This window comes from Musa acuminata, chromosome BXJ2-9, assembly GCF_036884655.1.
Source record: "Musa acuminata AAA Group cultivar baxijiao chromosome BXJ2-9, Cavendish_Baxijiao_AAA, whole genome shotgun sequence".
Lineage (NCBI taxonomy): Eukaryota > Viridiplantae > Streptophyta > Magnoliopsida > Zingiberales > Musaceae > Musa > Musa acuminata.
Genome location: NC_088346.1, coordinates 42,368,496 through 42,387,776, shown reverse-complemented (window position 1 = coordinate 42,387,776; position 19,281 = coordinate 42,368,496). Strand labels below are relative to the sequence as shown.

At 38.1% G+C, this 19,281-nt stretch overlaps 2 protein-coding genes across 7 annotated transcripts; both read left to right on the top strand.

The window, feature by feature from the left end:
* The first annotated feature begins 1,590 nt into the window (after nucleotides 1-1,590).
* LOC135623458 (beta-galactosidase 5-like) lies at nucleotides 1,591-8,868 on the top strand. Of its 2 annotated transcripts, XM_065126452.1 has the most exons (19): nucleotides 1,591-1,960; nucleotides 2,081-2,176; nucleotides 2,304-2,416; nucleotides 2,522-2,588; nucleotides 2,775-2,867; nucleotides 3,045-3,188; nucleotides 3,948-4,036; nucleotides 4,272-4,377; nucleotides 4,477-4,564; nucleotides 5,038-5,156; nucleotides 5,263-5,427; nucleotides 5,648-5,826; nucleotides 6,013-6,122; nucleotides 6,218-6,327; nucleotides 6,431-6,541; nucleotides 6,632-6,745; nucleotides 6,827-7,032; nucleotides 7,490-7,826; nucleotides 8,360-8,868. In XM_065126452.1, exons 1-19 carry the CDS (start codon nucleotides 1,796-1,798, stop codon nucleotides 8,489-8,491), a joined length of 2,544 nt encoding a protein of 847 aa, XP_064982524.1. In that variant the 5' UTR covers nucleotides 1,591-1,795; the 3' UTR covers nucleotides 8,492-8,868. The 2 variants fall into 2 exon arrangements, with proteins under 2 accessions (XP_064982524.1, XP_064982526.1); XM_065126454.1 differs by lacking the exons at nucleotides 6,827-7,032; nucleotides 7,490-7,826; nucleotides 8,360-8,868 and having other exon boundaries at nucleotides 6,438-6,541; nucleotides 6,632-6,750.
* A 2,403-nt stretch (nucleotides 8,869-11,271) lies between these two features.
* Nucleotides 11,272-19,274, top strand: LOC103998615 (serine/threonine-protein kinase/endoribonuclease IRE1a). 5 transcript variants are annotated; one of them, XM_009420128.3, is made up of 8 exons: nucleotides 11,272-11,742; nucleotides 12,681-12,769; nucleotides 12,845-12,882; nucleotides 14,025-15,601; nucleotides 16,481-16,653; nucleotides 16,758-17,004; nucleotides 17,099-17,396; nucleotides 18,912-19,274. In XM_009420128.3, the coding sequence occupies exons 1-8, from the start codon at nucleotides 11,480-11,482 to the stop codon at nucleotides 19,056-19,058; spliced, it is 2,832 nt and encodes a 943-aa protein (XP_009418403.2). In that variant the 5' UTR covers nucleotides 11,272-11,479; the 3' UTR covers nucleotides 19,059-19,274. The 5 variants fall into 5 exon arrangements, with proteins under 5 accessions (XP_009418403.2, XP_064982521.1, XP_009418402.2 ...); XM_065126451.1 differs by having other exon boundaries at nucleotides 11,690-11,742; nucleotides 12,840-12,882; XM_065126449.1 differs by lacking the exon at nucleotides 12,681-12,769 and having other exon boundaries at nucleotides 12,840-12,882.
* The last annotated feature ends 7 nt before the right edge of the window (nucleotides 19,275-19,281 follow it).

Below are 19,281 nucleotides of genomic sequence, written 5' to 3'. Positions count from 1 at the left end.
GTCGTCTGCGCCGGGGGGCACGGCATGCTCACTGCGGGATCGCAGCACAGTCGTCGTCACCCCGAGGACCACAACCGACAAGAGGCCACTTCAGGGGTTTCAAGGTAAATCGTCTTGTTCTTCAGTAGATTTGTCTAAGGACATATTGATAGCTGTCCACTGGCACATCCATGCAGAGCGCCGTGTGATGAATCCACGTCCGGCTTCCAGTTCTCTCTCAAGGGGACCAATGCCTCGGCTCGATGGAGTCTTTTGAGCCTGTTTGAGCATGAGCAGATATGACCAATCTATAGTCTGAAACATCTGTCCATGAGCAGAGAAAGGGCTTCATCAACAATGTCCATAACAACTCCTTGCAGATCTCCTTGATTTCAACCGGCTACTGTGATCAAATAAATGATGATGGCCACAACCAGTTCCTGGAGATCTTTCTTGATATGAGGAGGCAGCCAATGGGATGGTCAAAACACTCACTTCGGATACCAACACTCACCCGCCCCAGTCTCCATGTGTTGCCCCGCTTGTCTTGTACTCACTGGTCACGGGGTGACCAATAAAGTGGAGCAGTCATCTGACTCAGAGTGAGCTTTTCAAGGGTAAAGGAAGTGGGAAGAGAAGGGAGAGAAAGAAAGAGATTTGTTTTAGGATACATTGCTTCGAGGGCCATGCCGTTTGGTGGCATCGTCTCCAAAAAGCTCATTCATGGTGTGCTTACTTTTGCCATCTCAATTAAATGCCCCCATTTCCCATCACTTGCACTCATATCCTTTGTGGTTTCCATCTCAATCCTAACTATCCAAAGTATTATGGCCATAATTCCTTGTAGCAGTTGCAAAAGATTGATATCAGCTTTCATCCTCAGACGGAGCGGTTTTCTCTTTTTTATGATGGAGAGCAACAGAGCACAATGAGTGCTGTTGGCCAAATCACTTGAGATTAAGCCATACATTATTTTAACAGAAATTGAGTTATAATAGATAACAACAATGAATCCCTTTTGATATTTTCAGAAATGATGTGACATCTGAGGTGACTGCTGTCATGTATCTATGCAGATATGATACTGTAGTCAGCATCTCCCATCTATATCTGCTAAAGATACAGCCTTTTACTTTGATGAATGGTCGTATTTTGGCATGCAACTGTAGAAACAGTCACTGATATAATGAGATTTCTTGCAAATTTAGGATGTTTCCGCCAAAAAATCTTGAGGTTTACTGATAAGGCCCACTGAGTCAAAGCCATAATGACTTGCATACAGACCACTCTACGGATTTATCGAGTGACCAGTGCAGAATTTGTCATGGCAGCAGTCATGTAAGGATGTCGGTCAGGGATGGTATCTGATGCAAGCATGTCACATTCCAGACAAGAAATCTAACAAAAGTTTCACTAAGCCAAGAGGTTAATGGAAAAGGGGTTGGCATGATCATGATGAGCTTCACCTTTGTTTGTGTAGTAATGAACACACTTCACTCATGTAAAGAGGTGTCAGGCAATGTTTTTGCCACTATAAAGTGGTTTTGAACTACAAGAATAATCACCCCTCTCTGTGCCGGATCTCTGTTCAGCTCGCTGGATTGTGTGTTCAATAGATGGATTCTCTGGCATATTAGGGAGACCACCCCACAGACATTCAACCTCCCCATCTCTTTCCTCAGAGGGTTTGGGCTCACCCACTGCCCTCCCCAGCTTCACACTTCCAACTTTTCCTCTACCTATAACATCGGTGGAAAGGAAGAGAGGAAGAGTGTGAGATCTGAGAGGGTGGAGTGGGAGTATTCACCACCTGAAAATGGTTGTTCAGAACTCAGCATGTCTCCTTGCTTCAATGCTGCTTCTTTTTCTTCTTCCTGTGGCACAATGTGGCGTGACCTATGACAGGAAGGCCATCATCATCAATGGGCAGAGGAGGATCCTCATCTCTGGCTCCATTCACTACCCCAGGAGCACCCCAGAAGTACCATCTCTAGAAAATCCATCTCAGTTTCTTGCTGCATCTTTAGACTTTTAATTTGTCACGGTTGACGAGGAATCTCTTGGTGAATTTTGGTTGGGCATTGTTGTTTTGGTGTGTTAGATGTGGGAAGGGCTTATTCAGAAGGCTAAGGATGCGCACTTGGATGTTATACAGACCTATGTCTTTTGGAATGGACATGAGCCTTCACCTGGCACCGTATTTCTCTCACCTTCTTGTGCACATTTCTTTAGTTTCTTCCCTTCACTGTGCTTTTGTTTGTTGTAGAAGTAGAATAATAAATGGATCTTCTTGATTGAGCTTTCTTTTTTCCTTCTTTTGGCAGTACAATTTTGAGGGGAGGTATGATTTGGTGAGGTTTATCAAGACAGTCCAGAATCTGGGGCTGTATGTCCACCTTCGGATTGGGCCTTATGTTTGTGCAGAGTGGAATTTTGGGTGCTTCTCCAACTTAGCTAAAATTTAATCATTGATTTCTTGCTGTAAATAATTTAAGCCTTTTTTTTTCGTTTCTTCCTCATTTTTTCTTCTCTTTTTGTTTAGAGGATTTCCAGTTTGGTTGAAGTATGTTCCAGGAATCAGCTTCAGAACAGATAATGAGCCTTTCAAGGTCCATTCCTTATCCCGGTGTTCTGAATTCTAACCTCTTTTTTCTCTTCTTATTGATGCAAAGAGCAAGGTCTAAGCTTTCTGTTCTATAATTTTACCAAGCAGCTTCATTGTTTCATAGATGGCAGCCCTAATTTGGTTCTGAATACGTACGTGACAAGTTTATTCTTTTTTATTTAAAATGCAGATGGCTATGCAAGGTTTCACCCAAAAAATTGTTCAGATGTTGAAGAGTGAATCACTTTTTGCTTCCCAGGGTGGCCCAATCATCCTTTCACAGGCATGTTTCTTGTCATCAACCAAAGAAACCTTAGATTCTGTCACTATCTATTCACCTTGTGGTAGCCTGATGTAAGGTTATGCTCCTATGCCTTTCTTTCATGGGGAGATTAGAATAAAAGAAAGTGGAAGTAATCTTTTTGTCTCCACTGGCTGATTTGAAGTTTTATGGGTGCAGATTGAGAATGAGTACGGGCCCGTAAGTAGGGCATCTGGGCCTCCTGGTCGTTCATATTTGAACTGGGCTGCAGAAATGGCTGTCGGGTTAGAGACCGGCGTACCATGGGTTATGTGCAAGGAGGATGATGCCCCTGATCCGGTGGTAAGCTATTTTAATATAACATAAACTTGTTCCTTTTTTTTTTGTGTGTGTGTGTGCGTCTTTTTGGTGTGTGCTGTGTTGTTGAAGGCACATATTTTGGATTCATTGCTAACAAATATATTATGCTTGTGTCTTTTCTTGGATGGCTCTTTTTTGTAATTTAGTGGTTTGATGCTAATTCAAAATGCTGATTTGCTACTTGATATATTTTGCACATAGTGTGAGGATTAAGCTTCTATACTGTTCTTATACAGAATTTGATGGACCTTAATATCTCCAAATATTTTCTTCAAAAATAGAGCCATATATTTTTATATATGATCCAGCTTAGAACTCAAATTAGCCTTTGATTGTACGATAGAAAATTTTTATGTTTACCCAATGTATTTGACTTAAATAATAATGGTCCACTTTGTGATTAAACTTGAACTCTAGTCATGTTCATGGAGATCTTTTTGAGGAAAGCTTCTGCAAAATTTGTAATGGATAATCTATTTCTTTTACATGAACTATTGATGCCGACTGCTAGCTCACAATAGATTGCTGTTACTTATTTCATCTATCATTTTTATTCACAGAATCCTTAAATGTAAAGAACATAAGAGTATCCTAAAGTTGCAAGTCAACATGAGCAATCTTTGTTGCGTGGTCATTTCTCTTAAAACATATGATAGGAATTTCCTTCTGATTCTTTTTCTTTATTCTTGATAACAGATGTTTTCAATATTTTCTTGTGAATCTCTTTATGTTTGCCAACAGATAAATACATGCAATGGCTTCTACTGTGATACTTTTACTCCCAATACGCCTTATAAGCCTATAATGTGGACTGAAGCTTGGAGTGGCTGGTAAGTTGCTTATGCGGTAATATATTTCAGCTGAAATTTGAGATCTGCGCATGTCATGCCAGTTTTTTTATAGCTGTATAATGACAAGCTTCAAGGGTGCTTAGCTTTTCAAACAACTTTTGTACTTTTTATATGTATTTTCTTGGGAAAATGCTAGATTATACATACAGTTGAATCATGGCCACATAAATATCTGAGCTGTGCAAGATTTTTCCTCTCTCTGATACCACTATAGGTTTACGGAATTTGGGAGCCCTATCCATCACCGACCAGTTGAAGACCTGGCATTCGCTGTGGCACGCTTTATACAAAAGGGTGGTTCATTTATCAATTATTACATGGTTAGACTTCACTAAATTGCCTTTTCATCTTAGTGATCTGAGGCCTCTCCAAAGAATACTTTCTGAAATATATCTTTCATCTTTGCTTACACATTGAAGTACCATGGAGGAACTAATTTTGGGCGTACAGCTGGAGGTCCCTTCATCACAACCAGCTATGATTATGATGCTCCAATTGATGAATATGGTATGAAGGAAAATGAACATTTCATTTTATTTCTCAAAATTATTGAGAGTGTTTTCCCCCATTTATCTGTTTTCGTACTATATCACATATTCTCTCTCCCTCTTCCCCTAACTCTTTGTTTCTGTGTTTGTGTATGCCTTCTTCTCTCTACACATACATGGGGGAAGTATTTAAATATATATTTTACACTAAAGCAAGTTGTCAGATTCATAACATTTGTGGAGTTCTCGGAATATTTGTTAATGGGCATGATTTTGTTAGAGAAAAACAAACTTCTTTGCAGATGGTCCAGTGTCAATTCAGATTTTTAATTGGGACCATCATAAGTTAAGCTTCTTGTCAAATCTCATAATTGTTATCAATCCCAATGTAGTACTAACAAAAATGTGGTTTTAAATTGGTGTACATTGAATCTGCATTTTGGATTAAACCAGGAATATGCATTGTTCAACTTTTTTGTCACCAAATGGCAGGGCTGATCAGAGAACCAAAATACGGGCATCTAAAAGAGCTTCATAGGGCAATTAAACTGTGTGAACAAGCTCTAGTTTCAGCTGATCCAACAGTTACTTCTTTGGGAAGTCTCCAACAGGTGTGTTGGATTCTTCATTGGCAATAACTAATTATGTTTATTAGTGCCATTCTTTCGGGTGCTGACATGAATCCTCAATTTGGATCGACTGTTCTTCAAACTTCAGGCTCATGTTTTCAGTTCCCAGACTGGAGGTTGTGCAGCTTTCCTTGCAAACTACAACCCAGATTCCTTCGCAAGGGTAATGTTCAATAACGTGCACTACAACATACCACCTTGGTCAATCAGCATCTTACCAGACTGCAGTAATGTAGTATTCAACACTGCAAAAGTAAGTAAATTTGCTTCCATTTTGTTCGACAACTTTATCAGATGTTGCTGGACTCGCTTAAAGATCTTGATATTCAAATATATACTGAAGGAGCCAGTTCTTTCAAGCCAATGTTTTCATTCAAGTTAAATCATCAAAAAATAATCTTACAACTTATCCAGAAAGTTTGTAGAATGGTCAGATCCTCTATCTGAGAATCAGTTTCCTTTCTTCACTACAGGTTGGTGTTCAAACATCACAAATGCAAATGTACCCAGCTAATACTCAGTCACTTATGTGGGAGAGGTATGATGAGGTTGTCGCTTCATTGGAAGATAATTCATTGATCACCACAACTGGGCTGTTGGAACAGATAAACGTTACCAGGGATACAAGTGACTACTTGTGGTACATTACTAGGTGTGATTTTGACTAACTTTGCTATCTCAATTCAAGCACAAAATAGATCCAGTTTATCTGTTGTTTAGAACTTCTTAGTATATGATGAAATATGTTAGGTTTCTTTTCATACTAAAACTAGTATTGACTACTAGAACAGTGTTTCTTACACTAAATAACATGAATTCTATTTATTCGCTTTTGCAGTGTTGATGTCAGCCCAGCTGAAGGATTTTTACATGGAGGTCAGCTTCCTGTTCTTACTGTCCAGTCAGCTGGTCATGCTCTGCATATCTTTCTTAATGGACAGCTCTCAGGTAAATTTGGGTACCCATTGTTCTATTTTTGGTGTCTGCATAATTAGGTGAAGCTTCATTAACCAAGAAACTAAAGTTTAAGTATTCTACGGTAGGTTCTGCTTATGGGAGCAGGGAAGATAGGAGGATAAAATTTTCTGGTAATGTCAACATTCGTGCTGGAACTAACAAAATTGCAATTTTGAGTGTCGCCGTCGGACTGCCAGTAAGTTATTTTATCATCTTCCATGAACTACTTAAATTGCATTGCCTAATAAATGAAATATCAACACTGAACTTTTGATAATTTTGCTATTATTGTGGTGAAGAATGCAGGTGTGCATTATGAGTTCTGGAGCACTGGAGTCCTTGGTCCTGTGGTGCTACATGGGCTTGATGAAGGAAGTAGAGACTTAACATGGCAGAAATGGTCATATCAGGTTACTTTGTTTGATCACCATAGTTTTTGCCACTGTTGAAATATTTTGTGTGGCGGAATCGTTAAATATTTTCTTTTCTAATGTTTACAGGTTGGCCTAAAAGGAGAAGCTATGAACCTAAATTCTTTGGAGGGTGCTTCTTCTGTTGAATGGATGCAAGGGTCATTAGCAGTTCAAGATCAGCAACCATTGACATGGTATAGGGTAGGGACACAGACTCGACTGTGGACTATAACGCTAATAATTTAGCATCTCTGCTTTAGCCACTAAGGCTTTTCCTTTCAGGCATATTTTGATGCTCCTGATGGGAATGACCCATTGGCTTTGGATATGGGTAGTATGGGGAAGGGTCAGGTGTGGATAAACGGACAAAGTATTGGAAGATACTGGACTGCCTATGCCCCAAATGGAGATTGCAATTCATGCAGTTACATAGGGACATATCGGTCTCCAAAATGTCAGAGTAACTGCGGCCAACCAACCCAACGATGGTAACTTCTGCATGAGAAACATACTTTTTTCTTATATGATTAACTTACACAAGAATTCTTTCAAACTAATAATAACCTGAGTCAGAAAATTTTATTCTTTGTAGTGCTGAGATCAAAGGAAAATCATTCTCTGAAACTCTTCTTTTCGGTTGATTTGAGCAACATAATACACAGGGTTGGCAAGATATAGATATACTTTTAAAAATATTTGTTTCGTCAAACTATGACATGGCAGCTTAATTATTTATTTATATTACATATTTGCTTGGCGAAACAAAATGATCATGGCACTGGTGATCTGTCTGAATTTTAGTATAAATTTATCTAATAAACCAAAGACCGGGTACAATATACATTAGCAGTCTCTTGTAGTAAATGGAATAATATTAGGATTTTGTGCTTAGGAGTTTTGGAAATGGAGAACTCCTCGGGTATGAGCTAATTGTTGGATACTCAGGTATCATGTGCCGCGGTCTTGGTTACAACCCACAAGAAATCTACTGGTAATATTTGAAGAGGTTGGAGGTGATGCAACAAAGATTTCCATGATGAAGAGATCTGTTTCTAGTGTTTGTGCTGATGTTTCTGAATGGCATCCCACAATAAAGAATTGGGACATTGAGAGCGATGGCCAACCTGAAGAGTACCACAAGCCAAAAGTACACCTGCGATGCGCACCAGGACAATCTATATCGGCCATCAAATTTGCCAGCTATGGGACACCACTTGGAACATGTGGAAATTTCCAACAGGGAGCATGTCATTCGCCGAATTCATACACCATCCTGGAAAAGGTTCTCTATGCCTCTCTTTTATCTCTCTCTCTTAAATATGCAAAAATATTTATTTAAGTGTTACTGGTTTTACATTGTTGCATTCTATACAATCAGTTGTCCTTTTTCTTGGAGATTCTCACATGCAGTAATTGACGATAAAGATAAACTATAGCATGCATAATTATATAACTATATGCTGCTGTTTAGGCATTCTTGCATCCTATAAAATCAGATTTTGAAGTTCGTCATGCAAGAAACAAAAAAGAAAAAGAAGAAAAAGAATTAGTTGCTGCATATGAGGTGCTGTAGAGTGTCTCCCTTGCTTTCATGTATAGTATCTTGGGAGGATAAGGCAGACTGAAATAGTTAGTAGTTGTCTCTACCGATACATGTCTACACTCTATCTAATACACATTGGTTCTAGGCATATACCTGTAAATCCTCCTGTGTTCTCCCGCATATATCAATTATGAACACTAGGATGCATATTTCATATGTAGATTCTTGTACTTCTATAAGGAAAATTCTGATTCCTTGTTCCATTTGGGCAGAACTGCATTGGACAAGAGAGATGTGCAGTTGTCATCTCCACCACCAACTTCGGCGGGGACCCATGCCCAAATGTCATGAAAAGAGTTGCAGTAGAAGCTATATGCTCTTCAGCTGCTCAGCCAATATCATGAGCATCATAGAGTGCAATCGTGTGAACTTCTTATTTGCTGCGAAAGAATGACAAGAAACGTTCGGCATAATTGTAAAGTGCTTGCGTCGACCAAAAGTAGGTGTTTGTTTTTGGTGTGTGGGAGTTACATGTAGAGTGAAAGGAAAATAGTATGTGTCATGCATTATTCTTCTAACTTATCTTTGAGTTTTGAGGTCTTCATTGGTCCACCAATGATGCATTAATCATAAGTTGGTGCCAGAATGGAGAACAAGAGGAAAGCAAAGGATAATTGCTAATTTGCTTTCATATATGCTTCTTTTCTTTTGCTATGGAAGGATATTGTAATTTGATACAGTTGTATTTACTGCATAATTTTAAATGCTGTCATTGTTGTCATGCTCTCTGTTAACACTCTTTTCATTTCTTTTCCTTTCTCTGTTCTTTCTTTTGAGTGATCAAAACAATCTTCTTGGTCTATGATAAGAATGATCCTCTTTCATTTGGAAATCATAGAAGAAATATAAACATTTCAACTGTGTTGATGTGCAAAGTTCTTTGTGTATGCAGTCTCCAACACAAAGCCTTAACTCAGCATGCATGCTCTTCATCATGCCTTAATGTTTGCAATTTCCAACTTGGCTAAGCAAAGTCTATATGGCCAAATGCCTATAAACCTCAACATTGTTGTCTGAAGGCAAAGCTCATCACAAGCGTAAGTATCAAAAAGCCATCTCCAATACTGATATGTACTTTTTCCTCTACTTTTATGATGACTGATACTGAAGAACAAGAAAAATAGGTATTGGTTGGTGCATTGCAAACCTCGGTATTTTCATCACTCTATTTGAGTGTTTCAAGTAGAGATAAGGATCTAAAACTTTTAAGTTTGATCCAGACATAAGACCTTAGATTGACTTGAGGATTAGGATGGCAACGTTCATGCCATAAGGAAACATCCACCTTCTCGAAGATCTAATTCTCAAGATACGATGTCGATTAATTTCAACACCAATGAACCTTATTCCATCTCTAGAATTACCGTACTGGATGTCAGAAAGTTTTCAGAAATGCTGGTGATGATAGCTCAGCAAGTGAAAGATGGCATTGATTATGGATGCATAAGAAGTTGAATGACTCAGTGACCCTCGTGTGTTCTTGGAGACTCGCAACAGCACTCGGATCACAGAAGAACAAGTGAGCATGGCATGATATCCATCATGGTTACCTCTTGCCGAGTCTGGTGGCATGACACCCACTGAGCGCAGGAAATCAATGCAGAGCATCCCATGCGCTCGCATGCAGATCCATGTGAAGCTTTATAATGTTGTTCCTCAGCAGGGCTGAGTATGACATGCGTTTTCATCACTGTTCTCTGAGCATCGTTAGCAGAACACACTGCTTTTAGCTCATCCCCAACTTAGATCCGAAGAAAAGTGCAGCAGTGTAATGATCCCAGCAATCATTATGCTCGCAATATGGAGTACTTCAGCTATGGGAGAGATGATTAGGTTTAAAGTGGTGAATTATTGGTGTCGGTCCTGCAAGAAGAAGAGTTGATAGATCTGCCAAGTGTCTGGGGTTTGCTTGGACAATCTCACACTCCAACAGGGTAAAGGATTAGGACAATAACACTAGATCTTGTCTGTCCTGATGCTGTCTGCTGACATATGACTGAAGCTGTGTTCTTGGATGTGGCTGTTGTCTTGTAAAGTTGTGTGAATAATGGAATCTTTTCCTTACAATGTCTCCTCACTCAAATTGGTGCTGAAGGCTTGGCTTGTTTGAGCCTGTGAAGATATGATTGTTTTGCTGCCAGGGCTTGCAGGCCATGGGTGATATGATTCTTCTTCTTCTTCTTCTTCTGCTACAAGCTGTTCAGGGGGTTGTTCTGATGATAATTGTATATGTTTCTACTCTAAAAAAGAAAATTGGAGATTTTATCCTACAAATTAAGATTGAGCTTGAAACTGAATATTTAGTCCAAAACCAGCTCTAATATGTCCATTTTGCAGCCTGATTGAAGTCCAATATAACTGTAGACTCCCATATCTCCCAATATATTCTTGAACAAGTTCAGACAAAAAATGACTAAGATCACAAGTCCTATGCTCTTCCTTTCAAGAACAAAGAATACTAAATTCTCTGGTCAAGAACAAATCCCTTCCAACACAATATGTGAAAAAGAGCAGTCCATCACAAGCCTTCTCACATACCATTATATGGGTTTTTTTGACTCTGTCAAAGAACAACTTCACAGCCAATTAGGTGAATTTTTCCTTTCTTTAAATGATTTCTGTTGGAGATTAATCTTCTTTATCCTTTTGAATTTTAACATCTCAGATATAAAAGTGGTCACTTTTTTAAAAATAATATAAGGCAATTGTCAAATAAACTATATCTTATGCTTTCATATACAAAAATAAAAATTATGTAGATTATATGAGAATATCAATAGAGCTTAATATATCAGTATTAATTGTGTGTAAAAATAGATAATTTCATAAAAAATAATAAAATACACTTAAATATTTTTTTAATAAATTAAGAATATTATTTTGTATGACGGAGTCAAAAGATATATGCAGCCGATATTAAATATTTGAGACATGTTGAATAGATTCAAATAGAGGAAGGCAAAATCCGTTATGCTCAACATAACGTTTCAGATATCACCAAATAACGATATGTTTCTTCCGGTATTGGCCATATGCTCGTTATAATTGCAGTGTTATATCACAAAATGAAAATGACGGCCCGTTATATCTAAATGCCTTCGGGCTTCTATTTGGAGGTTCTTTTATCGTGTTCTTTTGTCGCATTGTGGCCAGAGTGAGGAGGCGAAGGAGAAGAGGAAGAAGGAGAAGGACGAAGGAAAGGGGAGCGAGAAGGGTATCTCCTTGTTCCTCTCCCTCAATCCACCACCTTGCCCTAGGGGTTTCGCTTTCTTTTGATTCCCTTCCAGCCAATTTAATCGCCCCCTTCCCCTTCCTCCATTCGATGCTCTCCGATGCTCCCCTCTGCGCGATCCGTCGTTTTCTACACCGTCCTTGCCATCGGGTTCCTCGTCTCCGGCGTGTTGACGTCCGTGGTGCTTGATCCGTCTGCTTCTCCTTATCCCGGGCTTTCTTTTCCTGTTGCGTCTACTGGTGAGATCTCCGCTGCAGAAAAATGGAGCGGTCGGCTCTTGTCGACCGATTTGGTACCTGTCGAGAAGTCTCCCCCTGGTGTTTTAAGAGCCGGATCGAGATCTCTCATGAGTTTGGATGAAAAGTAAGTACTTCGCTTTTGGTCTGATGCAAGAAAGATTAGTTTTTCTGCTCTTCCTTGTGTAGTTTTTGGTTGGTTGTGTTTTTTAGTTCTGTAGATTAGGAAAAGATCCACCTTAATGAGTTCAAGAAACAAATCTGAAGAGAATTGTCGTGAATTATCGGACTCTTGTTGAAGCTCAACATTACTTGCAAATTAATCGAGACTAAGCTGCTTTAACACCGATGATATTTTCGGTGCGATAGTCGTTTCTTTAAGCATGCCGACTTGTCTGAATAAGTGTTTCAAATTCATAATATGATTAGGGTAATTGCTGACATTCTCATTTGGCTTGATGATACATATCTTTGTGAAGACTTTACTTCGTTTGATATGTTAACAGCTGTGTATCAAATCTAATTGAGTTTCTTTTTTGTTTTTGCTTTTTTTTTTGTATTTTGCAAATTGATAAACTTTAGTGACCATGTAGCTTTCTGGTATTTTCTCTGAGTTGATGTTGTATATTTAAAAAAAAAAAACTGGTTTCAATTGTATATAGATACATTCAATTGGATAAAACTAGTGTTAGGTGTCTTCATGTTTAAAGAGGTAAATTTGGATTTATGATTTCTTTGTCATCTTTATGTCTGATGTAAATCATTTTTTTTCAGGCAGATAGCTATCATGTGATATATATTTGGGCTGCTTTAGAGACAAATTGATATTTTGTTATTTTACATGTACCAATTCAACATACCAAAGCTTTATTTGACGTACAAGAAACAACATGGTTATTTTGAGTTTATTCATGGACGTTTTTGTATATTTATGAAGTATAATACTTTTATGTATATTCGTTTGCTTGTTAGAATTATATATGCGTGTGATGTTTGGGTCAGAGTTTGATGTTGCTATTATTTCAACACTTTTAGTAACAATTTTTTGTTTTTTTGGGGTATCAGTAAGCATGGGAGGTTCTTTTTGGCTTTGCCAAATGGCACTATTTATTTTATGAATAAATCTACAAAACCTCAGTGGAAGCTTTTGATAGGTCAGCCACTTTCATATTCATGGCGAACTCCTTCAATTAATGATCCTGATTATATTGTGTTTTCTGATAGCGAAGGGGAACTCTACGAATATAGCAAGGTTGCTGGAATAAAGGTATTCTCACACGTCTCATATATGCATGTATATAAATCACGTTTGTATTCTCAAGCATGCACTTTGAATGTACATGTGATAAGACGTAGAAAACAGAGAATTGAGAAATGACATGGAAGCTTTGTGCCTAGTGTTTTTAAAAGTGCTAAGTGCCAAAAGATGCCAAGGTTCCAAAACACTTGAGGTGCTACGTGCTCGCCTATGCGCCTTCCTAAGTGAAGCGAGGCGCTCTCGAATATTATAATTAAAAAAAATATGTGGCTAAATAGAAATATGCTAAAAGGGTATGCTAAACAGGTTTCTAACCAGTGCAAATAGTTCTAAAGAGAGGATCATATCAATATGGTGCTAAATAGGTCTAACCAATGCTAAACAGTTCTAAAGAGTGAATCAATATGGTGTTAAACAATTCTAACTAGTGCTAAATTGTTCTAGAGAGGGAATTGAGAAAGGTGGGGGAAGGAGTTATCGATGACTGTGGAAGAATGTGGAGGAAGGAGAGGGTGGTGGACAAAGGCAACAAAGCGTACGAAGGCGGCGAATGAAGGCGATGGAAGTGGTTGTTGATGGCGACAGATAGAGCTGCAGCGGCAGACAAAGCTATAGCTGTGAATGAGGTTTAGGGTTAATATGAGCTGCAAAGGCAAACGAGTTGCAGCGATAGACAAGTTGTAGTGACAGCGGACGAGATTGAACAAGGTTGCTGACGACGACGAGTAGAGCAAACGAAGGCGACGGATGTGGGCTTCACTTTCACCTCTGTTCTCTTTCACTGGGTCGGGCAAAGGAGGGGGTTGGGAGGTGTTAGGGTAACTACGCTTGTTGGTTCAATTGAACCAACTTATAAGTCCAATCAAACCAAAGTTTGAACCTAAACAAATTTGGCTTGGGCGCTTGCCCAAGGCACGTTGCCAGGGCTCAGGCGAGTACCCAAGTAACGCTTTTTTGAAGCGCTGTGCTTGGGGTTTTGCAAGGTGCTCGGGCCTCACCTCGCCCGAGTGCTTGAGTGCCTTTTAAAAACACTATTTGTGTGTATATAAATCATTGATCTTCTTCTCATCATACATAATAATTACTTATTATGCTGTACTAGTATTCATTTCAACTGATTTATCTTTTTCTTATTCGTTTTCATACTGTAGAAACATGACTGGACAGTTGAGGAATATGTACAGAAAGCACCTGTTGTTAACGGATCAGTTATTACCACTGGGACAAAGACATCAACTTTTTATGTTGTTGATGCTGATAGTGGAGAGTTAATATATCATGATAAGGAGCCTTTTAGTTGGGCAACTGTGGGGATGCCTACGGCTGAAGAGCAGTACATTTCATCCAAGCTGGAATCTGGCAATGCTACTTGTATAACCATTATAAGAACAGATTATTTTCTGGATAGCTATGATTTAAATAATCACTTATGGAGTGTGATGATTTCTCGTATCAGTGCTCATAATGTTGGGCCTGGATTGCCACCTGCCAGGAATGAGGAGATGGGAATACCATCCATGTCCGGAAGAAATATTCCTGTCTACTTTACTAGTAAGGCCGGACAACCACCTAAGCTGAAGGCTATGCTCCCCCCCTCATGTTATGAATCACACAATGGGATGAGGTCTGGCCAAGGTGACAGGCAATCATATGAATGTCAATCTGCTAATAACTGTTCCTTAGAAATTTGTATCAGTTCCAATAGGGATACTGACCAGATGTTCGAGAGACTAGATGATGGGCTTATTTCTTTATATGTATCACAAGTCTTACGTACTGTTCCAAGTGGATGCCAGCCAGGAAACTGCATTTCTGCTAGACCAAAATTTCATACTACACATTCTAATTTCGTTAACTCAGAAACAAGACCCAGAGGTAACATGAAATTGCCTAATCATGGACAGGAAATTTCTAATGCATCCCATAACTCATTGGATGACCAGATTAATCATTCAGTGGATGAACATTCTGATGCTCAGCAGAACAATGTGTTGTCACTGCAATCTATTTATGAAGGTTATGGTTGGCTTTTGATTCTAACTTTGCCTATATTCTTTGTGCTCTGCTATCTTTGGTTGAGAAAGCTATTCAAGTATGATAAAGAATGCAATGATTTGAAGGAACGACAATCTGTGCTTGCTAAAAAGAGGAAATCTCGGAAGGCTCCAAACATGAAAAATGTTTCCATCAGTGGTAATCATGACAGTCATTTGTTATCTATGAGAGAGAACACCAAAACTAATGGACATAATCAAAATGGAAGCTCATTTATGAAACTGAATGATGATAGTGATGGACGTTGGATTGGAAGACTCTTTGTATCAAATTCTGAAATCGGTCATGGGAGCAATGGTACAGTTGTTTTTGAAGGATTTTATGATGCTCGTCCTGTCGCTGTCAAACGGCTTCTTCGTGCGCATCATGATGTGGCCTGTAAAGAGATTCAGAATCTTATTGCATCTGATCGGCACCCCAATATTGTTCGGTGGTATGGAGTAGAACAAGATTTAGATTTTGTCTATATCTCACTGGAGCGATGTATATGCAGTTTAAGTGACCTAATACACATATGCTCAGATTCTTCATATTCAGTATCTGTGGAAAATCCAATATCAGACTCATCTATTGAGCACAAATTTCAATTAGGCATGGTGAAAAATATTGGAAAGGATGTTAACTTGTGGAGACCAAATGGTCTTCCATCAATTCAACTCTTAAAACTAATGAGGTTGGTAGTTATCCTTTTCTTCTATCTCTTTATTAAAGTTCTCATGTTGCTCTGCTACCTTTTTGTCTCCTTATTTGTATATGTTTCTAAGCTTTTTGTCAACAAAACTTATAAGCCATTTTTTTTGGCACAGTGTGCATACTGAATCCTTAAGAATCACTCATTTACAAGTAGGAACTTTTAGTTCTCTTATGCAGCCATAATCTGCCTAAGAATGCAAACGTAACCTATTTTGCAACTGACAATATGAGTCCGATTTGATTGAATTACATCAGAACAGGCGCTGTATAACAGAGGATTCCGAAGTAGTGAAAGGTTATGTGCATATTCAAGAGTAACATAGTTCTTAAACTCAAGAAAACCCAAAGTACATTGGTCCAGAGAACAGAGGATAGCAAAGATATGACTAATGTTACGTTTAAGAGTGACATAAGTTTTAAAATAGAAGAAAACCCCAAAACACATCAGAATTGATTATGTATAGAACAAAAGCTATAGAATACAAGTATAACTGGAAAATGCCTGACCTTAGTGTGATCCAACTTGATCTAGTCAATGTTGAGGCTTGGATTTGATTTGGCCAAACTTAGGCTCCAACATACCTAATGCATTAATGGCATGCATCTGCTGATCTTATACTTCAAAAAATACTTGTTTTAAGATTTAAAACAAGTATAACTTGGCACTGGATATAAAAGGATTGGCAAATGCTGTGAGTATATATTGTGTAGATTTAAAGTGTGTGCTTCTTCTTAAGTCGCTTGTGTTCTCTATTCATTTTGGAATTGGCTACTCTAATCTGCCAGTTTTGCAAGCTAGTGTTGTTTTGTCATAATGTGGATCTGTGATTTTTAAAACTTTGCTCTTGTTTATATACAGAGATATAGTTTCTGGCGTTGCGCATCTACATGAACTTGGAATCATACATCGGGATCTAAAGCCTCAAAATGTGCTAATAAGCAATGACAGATATCTTTATGCCAAACTTTCTGATATGGGTATAAGCAAACGCCTCCTTGAAGACATGTCTTCTTTGAGTTGTAATGCAACTGGTAATGACTTCCTAACACTAATAATTGATCCCCTCCAATAAAAAACCTTTTTATTGTTATAAATAGAAATGGACTAAGTTCAAGCTCGTCTAAATTTTCCATAGGATATGGTAGCTCTGGTTGGCAAGCACCTGAGCAAATTCTTCATGAACGCCAAACACGAGCTGTGGATTTATTCAGTTTGGGTTGCATACTATTCTTTTGTATTACCAAGGGGAAACATCCATTTGGCAAATTCTTTGAACGAGATGCAAACATTATTAACAATTGCATGGACCTTTTCTTGGTGGATCATATACCAGAAGCTGAGCATCTACTTTGCCAATTGTTGCAACCTGACCCAAAGATGAGGCAAGCAAAACATTTTCATAATTTGCAGTGTCATTCCCTCTTTTCTTCTTTTTCTCTTTGCATTATGAAGTACATGCATATTATATGTTAACAGGCCAAATGCAGTAGAAGTATTGCATCAACCACTTTTTTGGAATTCTGAGACACGGCTTTCATTTTTACGAGATGTAAGCGATCGAGTTGAATTGGAAGACAGAGGATCAGATATTTTAAAAGCGTTAGAAAATATTGCACCTCTTGCATTTGGTGGGAAATGGGATGAAAAGTTAGATGCTGCACTCATTACAGACATGGGTCGTTATAGAAAATATCGTTTTTATTGTGTTCGTGACCTCCTACGAGTAATAAGAAACAAGTTAAATCATTATAGGGAACTTCCAAAAGAACTCCAGGTTTGCTTCTCCCATCCCTTTTCTTAGATATAATAATGTTATATTTTTCTTATAACCTTGAAATCAGTATGTTCTGTGTGCATAACTTACTTCAGTTAATATCTTTTATGGTTATCTTATGTAGACAATTTATTTATATTATCCCTTTACTGAAGCAATCAATATAAACTGTACTTCTTGCTCCAGACTTCATTCCAGGTTAGATGCAGCAATATAGCTTGTTGATTGCATGTGTCTTGCAGAAAATTCATTATGCTTTTGCCACTTTTGACTTCCTTGATAGGTTGGAATCTTGTTATCTTTTCTTGTTGTGCAACACAATTATATGGTGGTTGGTGATAGGCCCACTTATATGGTGCAACACAACTATAGGTTTGGTTCATCTAGCACAACTATGGTCGGTAAATACCAGTCAGTTCTGACTAATTTCTGTTGATCCTTGGTTGGTGTGCCTGGTTCTGGCTAGCTATATCAGACAGACAAGTTTAATTGGGAATATGATCCTGCCTCAAAGTAGTTTTAGTCTGTTCTGGTCAAGTCCTTAATGTTTCTTGCTGATTCCAGAGGATTTCCAGCTGATTGCTGCTATTTTTGACTGGTTTTGGCTGATTCCTGCTTGTTCCACCCAATTTCAGCTAATTTGTGGCTTAGTCCTATTATTTCTTCTGGTTGATTTTGTTTGGAAAATTTAATCTTTTTAGCCAGCCTGATCCCATGATTGTATTTGGCTCTGAAATATAAAGGTCATTTCTGATCTTAAAATCTTACAGCTGACCCTGAAAATTTTTCATTCTCAAGTTGTCTGCTAGCTTAACATAAAGAGTTGTATTTAAAAAATATTCTTATTTGGTGCCATAGTTTTCATTAGAACAGCGTAGGTGTACGAACGACTTGTCTCTAGCATTTTGGTTTTATGTATTTGGTTCATAGTTGGGATGCTATTTTGGTGAAAGGAAATATGTTCTTTATTCTGTTACGCTGAACTTTCCCATCTTTTACCTATTATCATTCTTGATAAGCTGTGCTTCTTGCACGTGCATCTCATAGCTAATGCTTATATATTTCCATTTTTTACAATGGAAAATGGATGGTGCATTAATATTAGATGATGGCCTTTCCATTGTCTGGCAGATTGACTTGTCTTGAGTAGTATCTCACTGGGAGTTATTTTTTACTGTCTCTTGGCTTATTATATTGAATTCCACCTTCAAATATAACATCTTTAATTGTCCCTTGAATTCCACCTTCAAATAGAACATTGTATTATGCTTGGTTCAGAAATAGGTAATATTCATCATCCCATTATATCTTTTATCATTTTATACTAATTTTAATTCTGCTGAATCACTTAATGCTGATAAACTAGTTGACATTGTTCTATATTGTGTTGTGTACTTCATGGATCCAGTCTCCGATAAACAGTAGTGCTGAATAAAAGCAAGTTTGGTCACTTTTTATACTCTAGTATTTTTTATTACCCCAATATCTTGCTCAAGTCATTCCCAACATTTCCAGGAAACACTAGGACCTGTTCCTGAAGGATTTGATATGTACTTTAGAAGTCTATTCCCAAAGCTTCTGATCGAAGTCTACAAAGTGGTTTGCCGATACTGTAAGGAAGAGGACTCTCTTGGCAAATATTTTAGAAGCAGTCTTTTATAGTGTTGTCAGGTCTACTACTCCGGAATCTCGATGCAACCGATTGACTTGACAAAGCTGATCATTGTTGTAAATAACTTCATGTTTTAAAACTAATATGAATTAAGTCTGTTCTGTACCTTATTATACAACAAAAAGACCTCACCCTGTATATGCCCCTCTGAAGTTGTAAACTTGTAATCACCATGTTCTATAATCCAATGCATACTGGTTTAGTAATCTTGTG